The 16,320-nt window shown below is 45.7% G+C and overlaps 1 protein-coding gene across 2 annotated transcripts in view; it reads right to left on the minus strand.

Annotated features, from left to right (window-relative positions):
• The window catches only part of LOC137434950 (dedicator of cytokinesis protein 7), a 264,889-nt gene that overhangs the window by 29,322 nt on the left and 219,247 nt on the right, over nt 1-16,320 (minus strand). For both annotated transcript variants that reach the window (XM_078784918.1, XM_078784912.1), the window contains exons 38-44: nt 9,119-9,277; nt 5,172-5,272; nt 4,847-5,039; nt 4,322-4,465; nt 4,010-4,141; nt 2,703-2,837; nt 2,237-2,326 (exon numbers count right to left, since the gene is read on the minus strand). In XM_078784918.1, coding sequence (XP_078641044.1) covers nt 2,237-2,326; nt 2,703-2,837; nt 4,010-4,141; nt 4,322-4,465; nt 4,847-5,039; nt 5,172-5,272; nt 9,119-9,277 — 954 coding nt within the window. The remainder of the gene's footprint in view (nt 1-2,236; nt 2,327-2,702; nt 2,838-4,009; nt 4,142-4,321; nt 4,466-4,846; nt 5,040-5,171; nt 5,273-9,118; nt 9,278-16,320) is intronic.

A 16,320-nucleotide genomic window follows, 5' to 3' on the forward strand; every position in this document is an offset into this window, starting at 1 on the left:
TGGTATCACCTCGTTGGAGGGCCTACGGGTGCTGCATGCTACTGCGGGCCATCCCGGCGTAACGCGTTTCGCTCATTTCGTGCGGAGTGGGAATCTCCCTTACTCGATTGACGATATCCGCCGTATCTGTCGCGACTGCGCTATCTGCGCGGAAATCAAACCGCGTTTCTATAACCCCCCTATGGGGACTCTGGTGAAGGCTACACGCCCGTGGGAACGCTTGGCGATGGATTTCAAGGGCCCTTTGCCGGTGTCGAGCGGCTCTCGCTATCTGCTCACTATCGTTGATGAGTACTCACGATTCCCCTTTGCTTATATGTGCGCGGACATGACTGCTGCCACGGTGATGCGATGCTTACAGAACTTGTTCTCAATGTTCGGTTACCCGGCCTATGTCCATACCGACCGGGGTGCAGTCTTCTTGTCTCAGGAGGTGCGCGGCTATCTGCTCCAAAACAACATTGCGTCTAGTTACACCACGCCGTACAGACCCCAGGCTAATGGGCAGATCGAACGCTTCAACGGGATTATCTGGAGGGCCGTCATGCTCCATCTCCGGACCCACGGCCGGGGCCTCGATAAATGGGCTTGGTCGCTACCTGCGGCGTTGAACTCAATCCGGGCACTCCTGAGTACGGCAACTAACCAAACTCCCCACGAGCGACTTTTCCACCACCCCAGGAGCTCGGGGTGTATACGGTCTTTGCCCAGTTGGCTCGCTGGGCCCGGGCCGGCCTACCTTAAACGGGCGGTTCGCGCGAGCAAGTACGACCCCCTTGTGGACAAAGTGCAGATTCTCCAGGCTAATCCTGAGCATGCTCGTGTGATGACGTCTGATGGTCGTGAGACTACTGTCTCCGTTCGTCATCTTGCCCCTTGCGGGGTCGACGACCTTAGTAGGGAATCGGACGAACCGGTCGAACCCATCTATGAGACTATGGCCTCTCCCGACGCTCCCATCGCCGACAGTCCACCGACCCTCCCCCCGTCGAGACTGCCCGGGTCCGACGACTTGGCGTTACCCCCTTCATCACCCGACCCTGTTGACGCCTCTGACACCGGGGATACAGGGTTACGAGACGCCGTACCCGGGGAATTTCGAACGCGTGCTGGCAGAGAAATTCGCCGCCCGGCCCGATACGGTTGGGCCGACTGATACTCCGCGCCCTATTCATGCTGACGCTCACTCGCTTTTAGCCACGCGGCCGTATAATTCTGACGGGGGGGGGGGGGGGTGAATGTAGTGAAATCGTATCCGTACTGAACCCGGGTGGGGATGCTCGCTGCTCGCTGTCATTGTTGTCACCGCTAGGGGCGTGACTATAAGACCCGTTGCTGTGTCAGTGCTCCGAGACTTCTCCCTTGTGACATGTTACATCGGTAGCCTCGTTAATGGTACGCCTTTATAGAATATCTAGCTTGCTTGCATTGACTGATATGAATGGCTTTATGAGATGTCGCATCGTATGCTTATTGTGTATTTCTACTTACAGGAATGATGTGATGATCTAAATGCAATTAAACCAAACCGTTGGACTAAAGTTGTGTGGACCTGAATGGTTTTCCACAACAATATGCACATCATTTTGTTTCGCGATTAAATCAAACATGGCCGACTGGCGGCCATTTTGTTATTTAAACGTGTTTCCAGCCATTTCTTGAATATGCATGTTCCAATTTTGTTCAAAATTGGCACAATCACAGTACATGACTGCATGCAAGTGCACCTCACTTTACTTTGTGATCTGATCAAAGATGGCCGATTGGTAGACTGGCGGCCATTTTAGTTGTAAAAAACCCGATATTGAACACGTCCTCAACCATTTCTCGGAAATGCATTTACTGATCTAGATCAAACCTGGCACACAGATAATGAATGATGGCTTACATATGCATGCCATTTTTTTCGAGATCTGATCCATGATGGCCGACTGGCGGCCATTTTGTTGCTTAAATGTGTCCCCAACCATTCATTGGACATGCATGGACTGATTTTGTTCAAACTTGGCACAAAGCAATACAAGAGAGTATATATATGCAGAAGATTTTGTTTTGTAATCTGACCAAAGATGGCCAACTGCCGGCCTTCTCCGTACAGCAAAATTACTAAAAGCATGGGCTGTTGTGACATTTTATGTGTTTTACTTCTTGTTTCATAAAGCATAAAGAATTCTGCTTATTACTAAGTTTCGGTGAGCTTTCCCAGGTCATAATTTTTATCAGGTAATTCATTTACCTTATCAGCTTCCAGCTTGCTGCGGTCCACAGAACTTGAATCGTTAATGACTTTCATGACACCATTACCCAACCTCTGTTCATAGAAGGCCTGTAGACAAGAAAGTTTAGCAGTCCTCAACATGCAAACTGCTGCCAAAATATCATGTAAACTTGAAATGCATTACCAATATTAAAATTGACAGAATTATAGTGGCAACCATACACCTGGATGTGATTGAAAAGCAGGGAATATGAGTCACTGAGCCTTATTAACAAAATACCACTTGCAGCATCAATGCTGACCTGTGTCGAGTTTCCACTGTACAGGACTCATTGCTTACTGAATCTACATCCAATCAAGGATGGCTGGCCATGACCTTCATGGCTCTTTATTTGAGGAAAACATTCAGCCCATAGTAATTTATGGCCTATAGAAGGCCAGCAAATCATGCTCAAGACTACATAACATTACACAAACAATGTACCTGCAGTCGATGAGAGATTTCTGGAAGCTTGGTAATGGCAGGCTCCTTGTATACAAACTCCTGTCCATCAAGGCCTTCAAATTTTTCTCCATAGAAAGCCACACGAAAATATGTCCCAAACATTCGTTTTGTGTCCTGAGCACATACAAGTACATTTTCCAGATTTAACTTTGGCTCAGCTATAACAATTACCTTTTGTACCATCACAGCCATCTTTCTCAGCTTGACATTTACAATAGGTGACTGGAAATTGCATAGTCAACCTCCGTGTGTCATGCATGGCTGTAATGTTGTCTGCCATTGGTCAATGAGGTCTCAGATTTCATTTACTCAATCAGTAATAAGCCAGAAGCAATCATCCACTATAATCTTCTTCTTCTTTTTGTATGCAGCATAAGGCTGCGGGGTAGCATCCTTGCTTAAAGGCACGAATGTATCACTGATGCAATGCCATCTACTCTTTGCGAAGGGCATCGTGGGATCTTTAATGTCCAACACCTAATGCTGGTAGACGAGACGCCCAGTTTAACGTCCATCCGAGGGATGGTACACGTTGATGAATCACCCCTCCTATGAAACACTGGGATGACAGTTTATTGCTGGGCTGAGATTCAAACCCAGGCTAGACAGCTTCGAGGCAAGTGTGTGTGTGCGTACCTCTAGATCATCCTGCCAGCCCAGCCACTATAATTTGACAAATAAACTACTACTACGAATACTAGAAAATATTTTCCCAAAATATACTACTTCAACCCCTTCCCATGCTTCCTCCCCCCAAGCCCTCTCCCTCCCACAGATCTCCCGATGTCCCTGCTCTCAAATGTTGTGTTTGTGTGCTTCCCCTTCTCTCCCCATCTTGTCTACCACTCCCCTTATTATATACTTTGTGTGTCTGTTTGATTTTTTTTCTGTGATAAATGTTAGCTCTTTCACGAGCCTCGATTCTGTATACAAAAAAATATAAATAAATAAAAAAGTCCCTCCTACTACTCCTACTATGACTACTACTTCTGCAGCAGTGAACATTCTAAGCATAAAACCTTTAAAAGTTGAAGGTAATCCACAGACATTTTTATTATTGTTCTAGATGATGAATGATTATGAAAATGCTACAGCAATGGAATTTTTTTACATGGCATAAATGGTCACCTATAAATGTTCAAAGGGAGCTGAAGGAGGTGCCAGTACAATTCAATACAAGATATTCCGAGATAGTCATCCTTAACATGTCACCTTTCATTCACTCTCACATAGTCTGATAATTCATTAATTCCATGTGGAAATGTGACAATTGATGAGACCATTACCTGCGTGTTGATCTTCTCAAATGCCTGCTGAAGTTTCCCGTGCAATGTGGCCAGTTTTTTAGTGTCACGGTGTGCCTCGTGGATGGGAATGAGAATCTTGTAAACCTCGTTCACTGCCTCAAACATCTGAGCCTGGCCAAGGAAATTATTCAATTAACTAACTAATTTTCACTCCTTTCCTTATCGTGAAGGATAGGACAAAGTAAACCGACGTAACAAAGAAAGCTAATGCTGATTATAATGAAGGCTTTTTAATGATAGCTTTTCACTTAGAAAGGAAAAATTTAAAATAGATATTAGAATTCATCATACCATTGAGAATAAGTTAGCAGATTGCTCAAGCAGTCCCACCAATCCAACCTCAGAGAAAAAGCTCCCAGAGCAAATGCCTTCCTCATCAGGTGAAAGGATGTCATCGGAGACGGCCGATTCTTCAAGAACATTTCCTGAGATCCTCTGTGAAGCAAAGCAACAGCGCACTTTCATCACAGCTACTGTTATAAACATTCTCAGCACTGTCTACTTCTATTATTTCATGGTTTGCTTCCTCAGCCTCCACCATTCTTTCGTTTTGTTGCTCTTTTAATTTTCTCACGATCCGTACTTCTTTCTTTTTGCCCAATGTTTTTTTTCTAACTCCTAATGATTTTCTACTTCCACGGTGCTAAAAATATGGTGAGCTCTTACTACAAATCTACTGCCTAATATCTACAATCGACATCTTTTTCTCAAATTCCACGGAGCATTTTTTTATTCACATATTTCTGTCAATCATTTCATATCTTTTTATTGCTTTTCTGCACTGATAAATCTTTGTGTCATCTCATTCAATCTCACCTGGAAACTAACACTGCCGACGGGAAGGTATGTCTTGTCCTCAAGCATGGCTAGGTATTCAGAAACGAGCGCAGCACCATGAACCATGCAGTGTGCGGCCTCAGCGTTATTGCGTCTCTCAGCGTGCTTCCGTGCCATGTTCTGCAACCATGTTAGCCGGAGATCTGGGGATGTCTGATAGCCCTTTGCGATCCTAGATGACAGGCCAAAAAGTAAGAAATAATGAGGAATGTACAAACAAGAACTATCTTTATTCATGAAATATCTTCCAATAAGTATCTTTTTTTGGTTTACACTCCATCATAAATTAAACCAATTTGCATACCTGTACATGAGGTCCACAAGCATCTCTGGATCCTTCTTGTATGCTTTCATTCTGACTGTGTCAGACAGGATGGTGTGAAGGTTCACGACCAGCTCCTTTACCTACATATAGGTAAAACAGATTAAAGCACAACCGTATTGATATCAATTTGGCACCAAGAAAGCCTATTAGGGAGCATGCTTGCTTTTGAGCTGTATAGTATGGGATTGATTGGTGACCAAGCTACAAACTGTTACCTCAGTGTTTTTCAGGCCGGAGTTATGCTGTCCTTCAGATGGCAACTTAAATCCACTACCCTATCTTATCGGATTATTTTTCGACACGAAAACTATCATGGCACCTTTAAACTAAGTCTACGATCACAAAGCGATCGCCATGAGTAAGCCTCCCCCTTACCTTTGGCGATCGCCCACCACTTCCTTTTGGCACACTGGCAAAATATGCCAAAGATGGCATATTTTGTTTGGACTGCCATATGACCTTGACCTTTCAAATTAAAGGATAGGGTGTAAAATAAGAAAATTTGTCCCCATCTACAGTCTATCCATCAAACTCAACATATTGAAAATTGAAGGAATTTTTTTAAAGTTAGGATTTTAAAAAGGTGCTTTCTGTTAATTACGTCACAATCCAAAAAAAGTAGATCAAAGACACAAATCAAATATCAGGTGCACAACTTCAATGCAGGTACATTTGTTATGATGCAAGAACATATTGGAAAGCCAAGCGGTCTTTGGGATTTCACATTGGAAAAATTGAGTGATGACAAAAAAACATGTTTTTTGTTTTTTTCAAAACGCCATTTGACCTTTTGCAAGCCTTGACCTTTAACTTGGAGGGGAATGATTTAAATTAAGCGTAAATGCACTTCATTTTGTAAATAATGCACCTGCATTATTTACAAAATAAATTTTATAAACAATGCAAAAGGCTATCTAGACTATCTTGAGAGTGTAATTTATTTCCAATCGAACAAATCTTAGTGGAGTTATGATGGAAAAATTTTAAATGGCAATAATTGGGTCATGTCCTTAAAAATTAGGTCAGGGTCAAAAAAATGTCAACCACGCAAACTTTTTATTCCAATTATTGTTGCAAAGTTTCATTCTGAAAGTCCCAGCCAGCTCCATGATACAGCTCGGACATTGGCAAAAAAGGGAGAAAAGGCTAAACGGTGGTTTAGTACTCCAAGGGGTGTAAGAACTTGACCTTTCACCTGGAGGGGTATGATGTAAATTAAATATAAATGCACCTTAATCTAGGCTATCTAGAGGGCAATTTCCTTCCGATCGAACAAACTTTAGTCGTTATGGTGAAAAATGATGAAAGGTCTATACTTAGGTCATGTTCAACTCTAATATTGTCTATCCACATTATTTATTGAAAATTTCATTCCGAAAGTCCCGAATGGGACTTTGGGATTCCAACCGGAAGGCCTATCTTACAGGGGAGGCTTAATTATAGTTTAAAATAGTTGTTTACATAGTATGGTGATTAAATGCAGACATGAACATATGTTCTCGTGCAGGTTTTCAGCTATGACCAGAGATGATAAATTAGAAACATATTATGTGTCTCATGCAAGTAAAATGATTAATATTATGTCAAGCAGGATGACAATTAATAATCTAAGCAAAGCTCTGATGAAGGTCGATACAAATACAACAACAACACCAACAGGCATTTTAAGGCCATTTTCCCTGCTAGAGCGGGGGTTAGCCTTGCGGTCCCCATGACAATCTTCTCCATTTTGCCCTATTTTCTGCATCTCCCCTTGTTAACCCCCTTGCCCACATTTCTTCTTCCACCATCTTTAGCCACGTCTTTCTCGGTCTTCCCCGTCCTCTACCTCCTTCTACATTCATTTCCATCACTTTTCTCAACCAGTCACTTTCATCCTTCCTCAACACATGACCAAACCATCTCAACCTGTTTCTCTTCACAGCATCAATCACAGGCTCTATTCCCATCATCTTTCGCAATTCATCATTTGTCTTCCTCTCTCTCAACGATACTCTGCACATCCACCGAACCATTCGTATTTCCACCCTTTCCAGCCTTCGTTGCTGCTCTACGTTCATTACCCATGTCTCGCTCCCATAAATCATAACACTTCTCACACATACAGAATACACCTTTCCACAAATAAAGTGTGGAAATAGTTCCAGACATGTGAAGCCTTAAAATGAAAGATTATTCATAACCAGAGCCTTTTGAAAATGTTAGACTGTGACTAAAGGAATGTCCCACTCTTCATTACAAATATTATGACGCTGTGAAGTTCCACAAAGCACTGAGCACATGAACTATAGCAGTGCTTTTATTTCTTTATTCCAAAAAGAGATTCTGAAACTGCAATGGGTAGTTATGGATGCAAAGTTATGGCGCAAACCCATAATCTGTTTATAGGTAACAACTTTTAATTAGAGAAATTGTAACATGCGAACTTTTTGAAATCATAAGGAAGTAGCCTTTCCATTATAAATTGTTTATAATGAAGCAAAAGTAAACAAGCATTCTGAGTATTGCGCTGCAATACATGTCCCCTACCAAAGTTCAAAGTGCCATAACTTTGTCAAAAATGATCGAATATGCAAATTTATGCACGGTTGATGCTGGTTTTCAAACTTGATCTGAGGTATGCTGAGACACATGCGTGTCATGCCTCACCTCGTTGATAAGCCCGCTAGGTCGCTCTTTGGAGCGGCCTGCACGTATTGCACTGTGTGAATTATATAATTACCAACTCACAGTCTGAGGTACTGGCGATTCAAGAGAGGTCCATTTTTAAAATATTTTCGTTTAATTAACGATATCTGCCAAACCACGTGCCCTATCGCAAATTCCAAAAGGACATTTTAGTCGACTGACATGCTGAACAGATTTGTGAAGTTTCCCCTCGATTGGATCAAAAATGAGGGAGGAGCTCAATTTTAAATGTTCATGCTTAAAAACGTCATAACTCTGAAACCACGTGACGCATGACGTCATGCCCGCTGACTTTTTTGTTCGTCATGGGTATGCGATTCTGCCTGCAAAGTTTGGCCTCGATCTGTTCAGCCGTTGCAGAGGACAAAGGTGTTTTCGTGTTTTCACGAAAAATAATATGGCGGCCGAACCACGTGACCTGTGACGTCATAATTACCATTAAAATATTCTACAGACCGAGTCCCCCCTACGGTGAAAATTTGATCTCAATCGGTCCAATTATTGCAGAGAAAATCTTTTTAAAAGGAAATTAAAACTTAAAATGGCACTGAGTTAAGGATCATCAGAATTATCAGAATTCCAAAAGTTCAAAGTGCCATAACTTTGTCAAAAATGATCGAAACGTCGTGAAGTTCGAACTTGATCTGAAACTTATCATGAGGAAACTATGTACCCAGTTTGAAATCATTAGCATTAAGAGTTTAGAAAAAAAGTCCGGAAAGCTGTTCTTTGCGTGACGGACTGATAGACTGACGGGCGGACTGACGGACGGAGGAACGGCGTGCAAACCTATAGTCCCCTCCGGTGTACACCGGTAGGGGACTAATAAAGACCCACTTCCCCCTACCTCCCCCATCCCCTTCCTCACCCCAATTAAACCAAGCCATGCAGCACCTATTGATATCTTGTTGCGGTTTTGAGAACCCACACAGGTAACATCATTAAAGGTTAAAGGTTGCACCCCATAGTTAGGCCACATGCAACACGTAGGTCACCTTAGAAGGTTAGTTATTTCATCGTATGTATTTAGGATAAGGCCATTTCCAATAGTTGCATCTGCGTTGTGTAAAACAAATAAGAGTAGGCCCCGTCCATTTTGCAGCCTCCCTCCAACCGACTCCATTGCTCACTATCCTGTCTGCACCCCATTGCCCCTCGCAGTTTGTTACGCGTTGAGCCGGTAGCCTTTTATTAGTCTATTAGACTTGGATAATGAGCATGCTTAAAGGATGTAGTACCTGCTGGTGCAGGCTGGAACCCTGCATGTTGGAGTCCAGTTCTGAGTAGGCAAGAATGGTGTATAGTGAGCGGCGGAGCGATTCTTCACTCATGCTCTCTGATGTCCCAACAAGCGACGCCAGAGACATGGTCACCTGCATCTTCACTCTTGCAAAGTTCTGCCAGGAAATTGAACCAGCATGGTGTGAGTGTAAGGCTTTAGTGAAACTGAAGAATAGAAGAACTGTGAAATCGTAATGACTGCACTCATTGTATTGAAGTGAGAATTGTAATTTCATCCTCTTTTCCTGTAAAGCAATTGAAGTGTTAGGTCTTGGAAAGGTTCAACTTATAGAAATTCTTGAGGATACATAAAATGACCCTTCCCTCACTACATTTATGGTGGTGGTGAAAACAATCTCTAGGAGAGAGCATGGGGGTGGGGAGGGAGGGGAGTAGAGGGGGTGGGGAAGGGCTCACAGGTCTTGAATGCTTCCAAAGTAAAAGTCAATATTCAAAACAGGATGCCACTGCATCTCAGAAGTGAAGAAAATTCCACTGAGCAGCAGTGTGAAGAGAACTCGTACGAGTGAGGACAACGCAATAAGGCTTGACCAACTCCACCACAGAGTCTCTCTTGGCCCTACTGGATTCACCACTATTTCAAATTCACTGCAACTCCAAACTTCCACCTGAGTTCTCCTTAGTCTCTTAAACCCTTCTCTTCCAAAGTGAATCCCACAAGAAATAAATTTCATGAAATCTATATTATAAAAGAGTGTCTGTCTGTCTGTCTTTGTCTGTCCGTCTCCAAACTACTCCCTTAGTTTTGGGGCAAGGCGCACCAAACTTTCTGTGGAACGTTTTGGGGTCCCAGCGGATGTCGTAAGGTAGGTGGGAGGTTTCATAAATTCCTCAATACAATTACGATTTTGAGTTTCGATTGATACAAAGCTGCTCCCTATCCAGAAGAAAACACATTCACAGCCTCAGCAGAAACATTTGCTGGTTTGATAATATCTCAGTATAATTGTGATTATGAGTTTCTACCCAAACAACACCGCTTTTATCCATACAAAGGTGGGTGGAAGGTTTCATAAATTTCTCAATACAATTATGATGTTTATTTTCAAACCGTATGAAGCGTTTCATATCCACCCTTTTTCGCTGGGAGATTTGTCTGTATTGGTTATCATGTTAGAACATAATTTATATTTGTTTACCTCACGAGTGTTTGTAACATTGAATTTTGTTGTATTAAGGGTATTCATTTGTCATTGGAATTATGCTGTTTGCAATGAAAATAGAGAGAGATTGAGTTTAAAGGGGAACGAGGAAATTATGTGAGGGTTTCCACCCATGACATTCGCGGATTCGGCATTTGCAGTTTTGCCATAGACTGCGTGAAAAAAGTCAGCTGCAGTATGTTTTTAGCCCAAATCCTTCACAGTCTGGCTGCCAATGGCTGACGGTTGATTGAAGGTGGCACGGGATTTCCGGTTTGGCATTTGGCATTTGCCATTTCCATATTGTCTGTTTGCTCCTGGATTGCCACCCGTGTGTAGCACGGGTACCTTGCTAGTCATGCTATAAAGAGCAAAAACCAATGACTAGTGTCTTAACATTAAATGCTTCTTCAGTATGGCGACCTGAATTATGATATACTGTGTTTGTATGTATGTATATATATTGTTGCAGTTCTGAGAAATGTACATATATGATTAATAAAGGTTAAAGGTTTTGCCCCCATAGTTAGTCCACATGCAACACGTAGGTCACCTTAGAACGTCAGTTATTTCATAGTATATGTGAGATAAGGCCATTTCCAATAGTCATACCTGGGTTGTGTAAAATAAATAAATAAGAGTAAGCCCCGTTCATTTTGCAGCCCACCCTAAAATCGACCTCGTTGGGCACCATCCAGTCTGCACCCTATTGCTCCTCGCATTAGGATGCTCAAACCAGCCAAATGCCACGAGGTAGGCCTGGAAAAGGGGGCGGAGCGCGAGGTCGGGGGGTGTGGCCACGTCAAGCAGACGTCAAGGGCGGAGCCGGTAAGACCCCAACAACCAACCAGGGCTCCGTGGGCATGGCCTAAGGGGCATGGTGAGAGCGCGTCTGGCAAATTCGAGAGGGTTCGCTGGGCGGCACTATATAAACGCGCATGCAAAGCCCTTCCACAGGACTGGCCAGAAGGAGTATATGCGCTTTACCAAAGAGAACTGTCACGTTTGGCATTGGTGAAAGGACTCGCTGGGGGAACTTTGATTGTGCAAGGGCTCGAAGACTTCGTGTGGGAAAGTGCCATTGTTGAGGACTGGTTGGGAGAGGCGCTGTTATACTGACTGATTGCAAGGACTCGTTGCGGATTTGGCCATGGGCTTGCTGGGAGCGCATATAAAGCGCCGGTATTTCTATTACGCACGCGGCCGAGACCGCCAGTATAACCGCCCAGCCGGTTCGTTTATTACGTACGCGGCTAAGCCGTGAAATAACCGCCCAGCCTAGCTCACCTTTCCCCGATAATTGTCTGATCCGTGCCAACGACACGCGGCGCCTGCCGTCCGTCCTACCATTTCTTCGCGGTACAAGTCGGGGACCCGGAGAACGAGCTGTGGACATCATCCCTGGATCTTCAACCCCAACCTTCTACATCCCCGTGTGAGTGTGTGTGTGTGTGTGTGTGTGTGTGTGTGTGTGTGTGTGTGTGTGTGTGTGTGTGTGCGGGCCCGTTTGTCCAGGGGATAAGTTAAGACTGTTTTCAAGGCTTCACTTTGTGTACTTCTTCTTCCTGTGTAAATAATTAATAAACCAATCTGTTCTTCCTTTCTTCTTAATTTGACCGTATCAGTCTTTTCTTCCATTGGGTAAGCGTGGCACGATTCCAACCGCTCAGATCGGGTTTAGTACCTGTTAACGGCCCGAATCGCGGCTCGCTATCGCTCGGCGTTTCCACTAAAACCGTGGTTCGGGCGGGGTTATTTCCTTGCTTCCTGGGAGGCGCTGGTAATTAGGTAATAGGAATAATTCGGCCTACCACCCTATTCAGCGCTGACCGGAAGGAACGTCATAGCCCCGGATCGCGTCGGCTAGATAAAAGACAAGGGGATTAATCCCCCCTTGGTAAGGGGAAGGCCGACGTTTGAGATCCGCAACAATTGGTGTCAGGAGTGGGATTGGACCCGAAGTGCGCCGAACACACTCAAAATTATGAGCAGCCGAAATTTTGTTACATCCAAATTAAGATCGTGCCATGGATAACCAAGATGGTCGGATGCCGGTGGGGGTAGAAGATGAGGAGGTAAAGGAATTAGAATCAACCCAGGACCCCCGGGAAGAATTGGGAGAAATGGAGGATGTGATTGATGAGGGTGCGATGGCAGAGGTAGCAAGGGAAGAAAATGGCGGCGCCTCGCACATGGCGGCGAGGGCTGCGCCCGCTGCGCAAGTGGGGGTGGTCGACATGCAAGCCTTCATGGCACAATTCATGGCGGAAATAAAACAAATGAATGACAAATCCACGAAAGAAATAAAGGACGAAACCCGGAAAATGAAGGAAATAATGGGCGCCCAAAAGAATGACATAAATAAAATAAATGGGAGAATGGACATCCAAGAGAAAAAGATGGATGCGCAAAGTAACCAATTGAGAGTAGAGGGGGACAAATCAAGGGCAAAAATGAAAGAATTGGAAAACAAAATGGGAGAGCAATTGGGAAATCAAATTGAAGGGTTTGGAAACAGAATAGGTGGCCAAATAAAAGAGATGGGGAAAGACATTGATCGCATGTTGGGCGTGGAGGGCACATTGGTACGCAACGGGGTAACGCGATTTGAGAAACACGGGAAGAGCGAGCCTGAGCCGGGTGCAGTTAAGTTGACCGGGGTAGAAATCGCGACACGGGGTGTGGAAAAGCCGACGGCCGCCGAATTAGAAAATTTTATTTTATTAGCACCGGCGGTCGTCGAGGAAAAAGAAATTGAAATAAAAGAAATAGTGGAAATTGGGGTTGAGGAGACGGCAGACTTAGAAAATCAATCGCGGGAGGAAAAAATGGAATACGTGCAAAGTCTGCATTCGCATTGAGATGTCGTGCTGTCTCACCCCAATCAGAATTTGCAGGCGCTGCTGCGGAAAAGGGTCCCGAAGGTAAGCAGGATTGTGTATGGCGCGAAGAGGTTTGGTGCGAAAGTTTGTGGGGCGAAAAGATTTTTTGCGCGCTTGGGATCGTGACGTCACCCGGGCGCTTGTGGAAGGTCCATGGTGAGCTGTGTGAAAGTAAATGGCGCGCGTGTGAGGGAAAGGTGTGCGCCGAAGCGCGAGTGTGAAACAGAGTATGAAACTGAGAGTGAGAGTGGGTGCGACACAGAGTGGGAGATGGATGAAGAGAGTGTGCGAGGATGCACACTGGAGCATGTTGGAGAGAGTGTGCGGGGATGCACACTGGAGCAGGTGATTGGGTGTGCAATAGAGTGCACACCCATGGTTGTTAAAGAGTGTGTAATGGAATGTGCGAATGGCGTGAGTGCGCCTGAGTGGTGTGCACCTGAGTGTGCGAGAGAAGAGTGTGCACAGGAGAGTTCAGTAAGGGAGTGTATGGGATGTATGAGTATGGGAAGGGTCGCGTGGTGTGAGAATGCGACTCGGGCATCGACGCAGACCGGGGCAGCGTTTAGGGCGACGTACAGCCGACACGAGCTCTCGGGGCGTGGTGTGCTTTGTGTGCTGCGGGGGCCGGCGGGGATCGTTGCAGCGGCAGCGTGCACGAATCGGGCCGGGCCCCGCCCTGTATGGTCGGTGCCGTGCCGTGGCGCAAGGGGAAAACAGCACGGTTCGAGGGGAGGAAGGAGAAGTCGGACCTTCACCCCCTGGCGGGCGCGGTGCTCCAACCGGGGGTGGCTGGGCCATCGTGCTGGACACCGAAAGGCTCCGCGCCGAGATGGCGCCTGGAACCTCGGCCCAGGCATGCCTCCTCCCCAGAATCGAAAATGCCGGACGGACCCAACCAACAGGAGACCAACCACCCATATGCATTGCTCAGCTTTGCGAAGCCGAGCTGTGAAAATGTATTTCCACCCCGAGAGGCTCAAGAGTAGTGGACTGATAGTAATGGTGATGGCAAATGGTATCCGGTGTAGAGGGATGGTAGATCTACCATCCCTCACATTGTTTTTTTTGGGGGGGGGCAAAGGAGCAGTAGATTTATAGGGAATGGCAGTGTAAACTAGCCGAGGGCGGGCTAGGATAATTGTTAGGGACTTAGAAGTGACTTTAGGAGACCGAGATTTAAGTAGTGACTTTTGTACCGGTAGAGGGGACGTAGAGAGATTAGATGGATGTTAATGACGAGGGATGTGCTTAGTATAAGGGAAGACGGGGAAAGCACCAGTATTAGAGGGAAGTAGTTAGTTAGATGATGCTGTGTGTGTGAGTATGGGAAGGAACTTGGTGAAATGAGGCATTGGTCGAGAATGGTTGTGTGTGTGAGTATGGGAAAGAACTTGGTGAAATGAGGCAATGAACTTGGTGAAATGAGGCATTGGTCTGGGATGACCAGAGAAAGTGTATGAATGGAGTATTGTGGACATGTGTAATGGTGTTGAGTGAATGACTTGCATGGGGTGCAAGTGAATAAATTGTGTGGAATAAATGGTGTGGAGTAAATGGAGTGTGGAATGAGTGGTGTGGAGTGCATGGTGCGAAGGAGGGAATGGGGGAAGATGGACCCCTTCACAAATACCCGGGGAGGGTAGTTTAAAAGTTAGGTAGAGGGAGTAGGTAAATTGTTTGGATATTGACATCTGTGGTGCAGATAGTAGGAATGTGGTGCTTAGAGGGGTGCATGAGTGAGTGGAATGGCTGGGCGTGTGGGCTTAATTAGTGCGTATGGTTAAATGGGCACTCCGCCACTGGTAGTCTGTCGGCCAGGTGAGGCCACAGGTAGGCTCTGGGAGCCAGTTGTGTAGTGTTCAGTGGGGCCCGAGGATCCAAAGGAAGGACCCGGGTAGCCCAAAGCCAGAGAGGGCATTAGCGGGGTGAGAGAGCCAGGAGGGCCTTCCCCAAGTTAGGGTAGTCGCAGGAGCTAGGCAAGCTTGGGTGGCGACTTCAGTGGCGGAGGTGCGCAGGTAGGTAGACCTACTGGTAGAGCCACACGACCCAGCCCCGAAATTGTACGAGGGCACAGTCGGAAAAAATGGGGGAATAATAATAAAAAAAAAACACCGTTTAGAGGCCATTTTTCCCCGCAAAGCGGGGGTTGGCCTTTTCGGGGACCGTGGTAGTTGTTGTTTTTTGGTCCCCTTTTTGAAGCAATGTTTTTTACGGCCGGATGCCCTTCCTGACGCCAACCCTTTTTGCCGCCTTCAACGACAAACAGGGAATTACCAGTGAACTGGTACTCAATTAGCCGACCTCGGAAGGATGACAGGCTGAGTCAACCCCCCTGGCATTAATTCGGCGATCGACCGAGATTCGAACCCAGGATCCTAGGATCCTAAGCCGGCACCCTAGCCGCTAGCCCAACACCAGGGATTAAATGGGGGAATGGGGAAATGGGGGAATCGGAAAAAATGGGGAAAAATCGGAAAAAATGGGGGAATGAGACCCCAAATTTGGGAGGCACCACGGGATGGTCAATGGGAATTGATTTTTAGAACCGCATAGTGTAAAGAGGCCAATTGGATTGGCAGGGCAAGACCCCGGGTAGTGTAAGTGAGTTAATGTCAATTAGAAGGATAGCTAGGATGAAAATCTCTTCGCACCATCCGCATCCACTCACCAAGGTGACAGGACTCCACACCAGGTTTTTGCAAATGTTTTGAATGAAAGACGCATCATGACGTGGGTGAGACATTGTGTGTATTCCATCCCTTCCTTCTTGGGAGAGATTGGATGACGAATTTGGTTTAGGGGGAGATATGGGAGACAAGACGGTAGAGACGGAATTTGTAAATTGTAAATACGGGGAAGGGCAAGGGTAGAGTAGGTGACATGGGGGGTCATGTACGGCTAGGGACGAGCTGTCTCCGCTCGCTCTCCCGCGCCCCTCATGTCGCATTACCTTGTGATTACGTGTAGCCTTGCGCCCTTGCCCCCGCTAACCTCTGCTTTGTCTTTCCTCCCCACCCATGGACCCGTTATCTTTTGTTGAGGGGAGTGTGCAGGTACCCTGAGCTGTGCGGCTGCACCTTTGTGCTGCACCCTGCTGCCTGCACCGGTACA

This window comes from Myxine glutinosa, chromosome 1 (genome assembly GCF_964187855.1).
Source record: "Myxine glutinosa chromosome 1, kmMyxGlut1.1, whole genome shotgun sequence".
Classification (NCBI taxonomy): Eukaryota; Metazoa; Chordata; class Myxini; order Myxiniformes; family Myxinidae; genus Myxine; species Myxine glutinosa.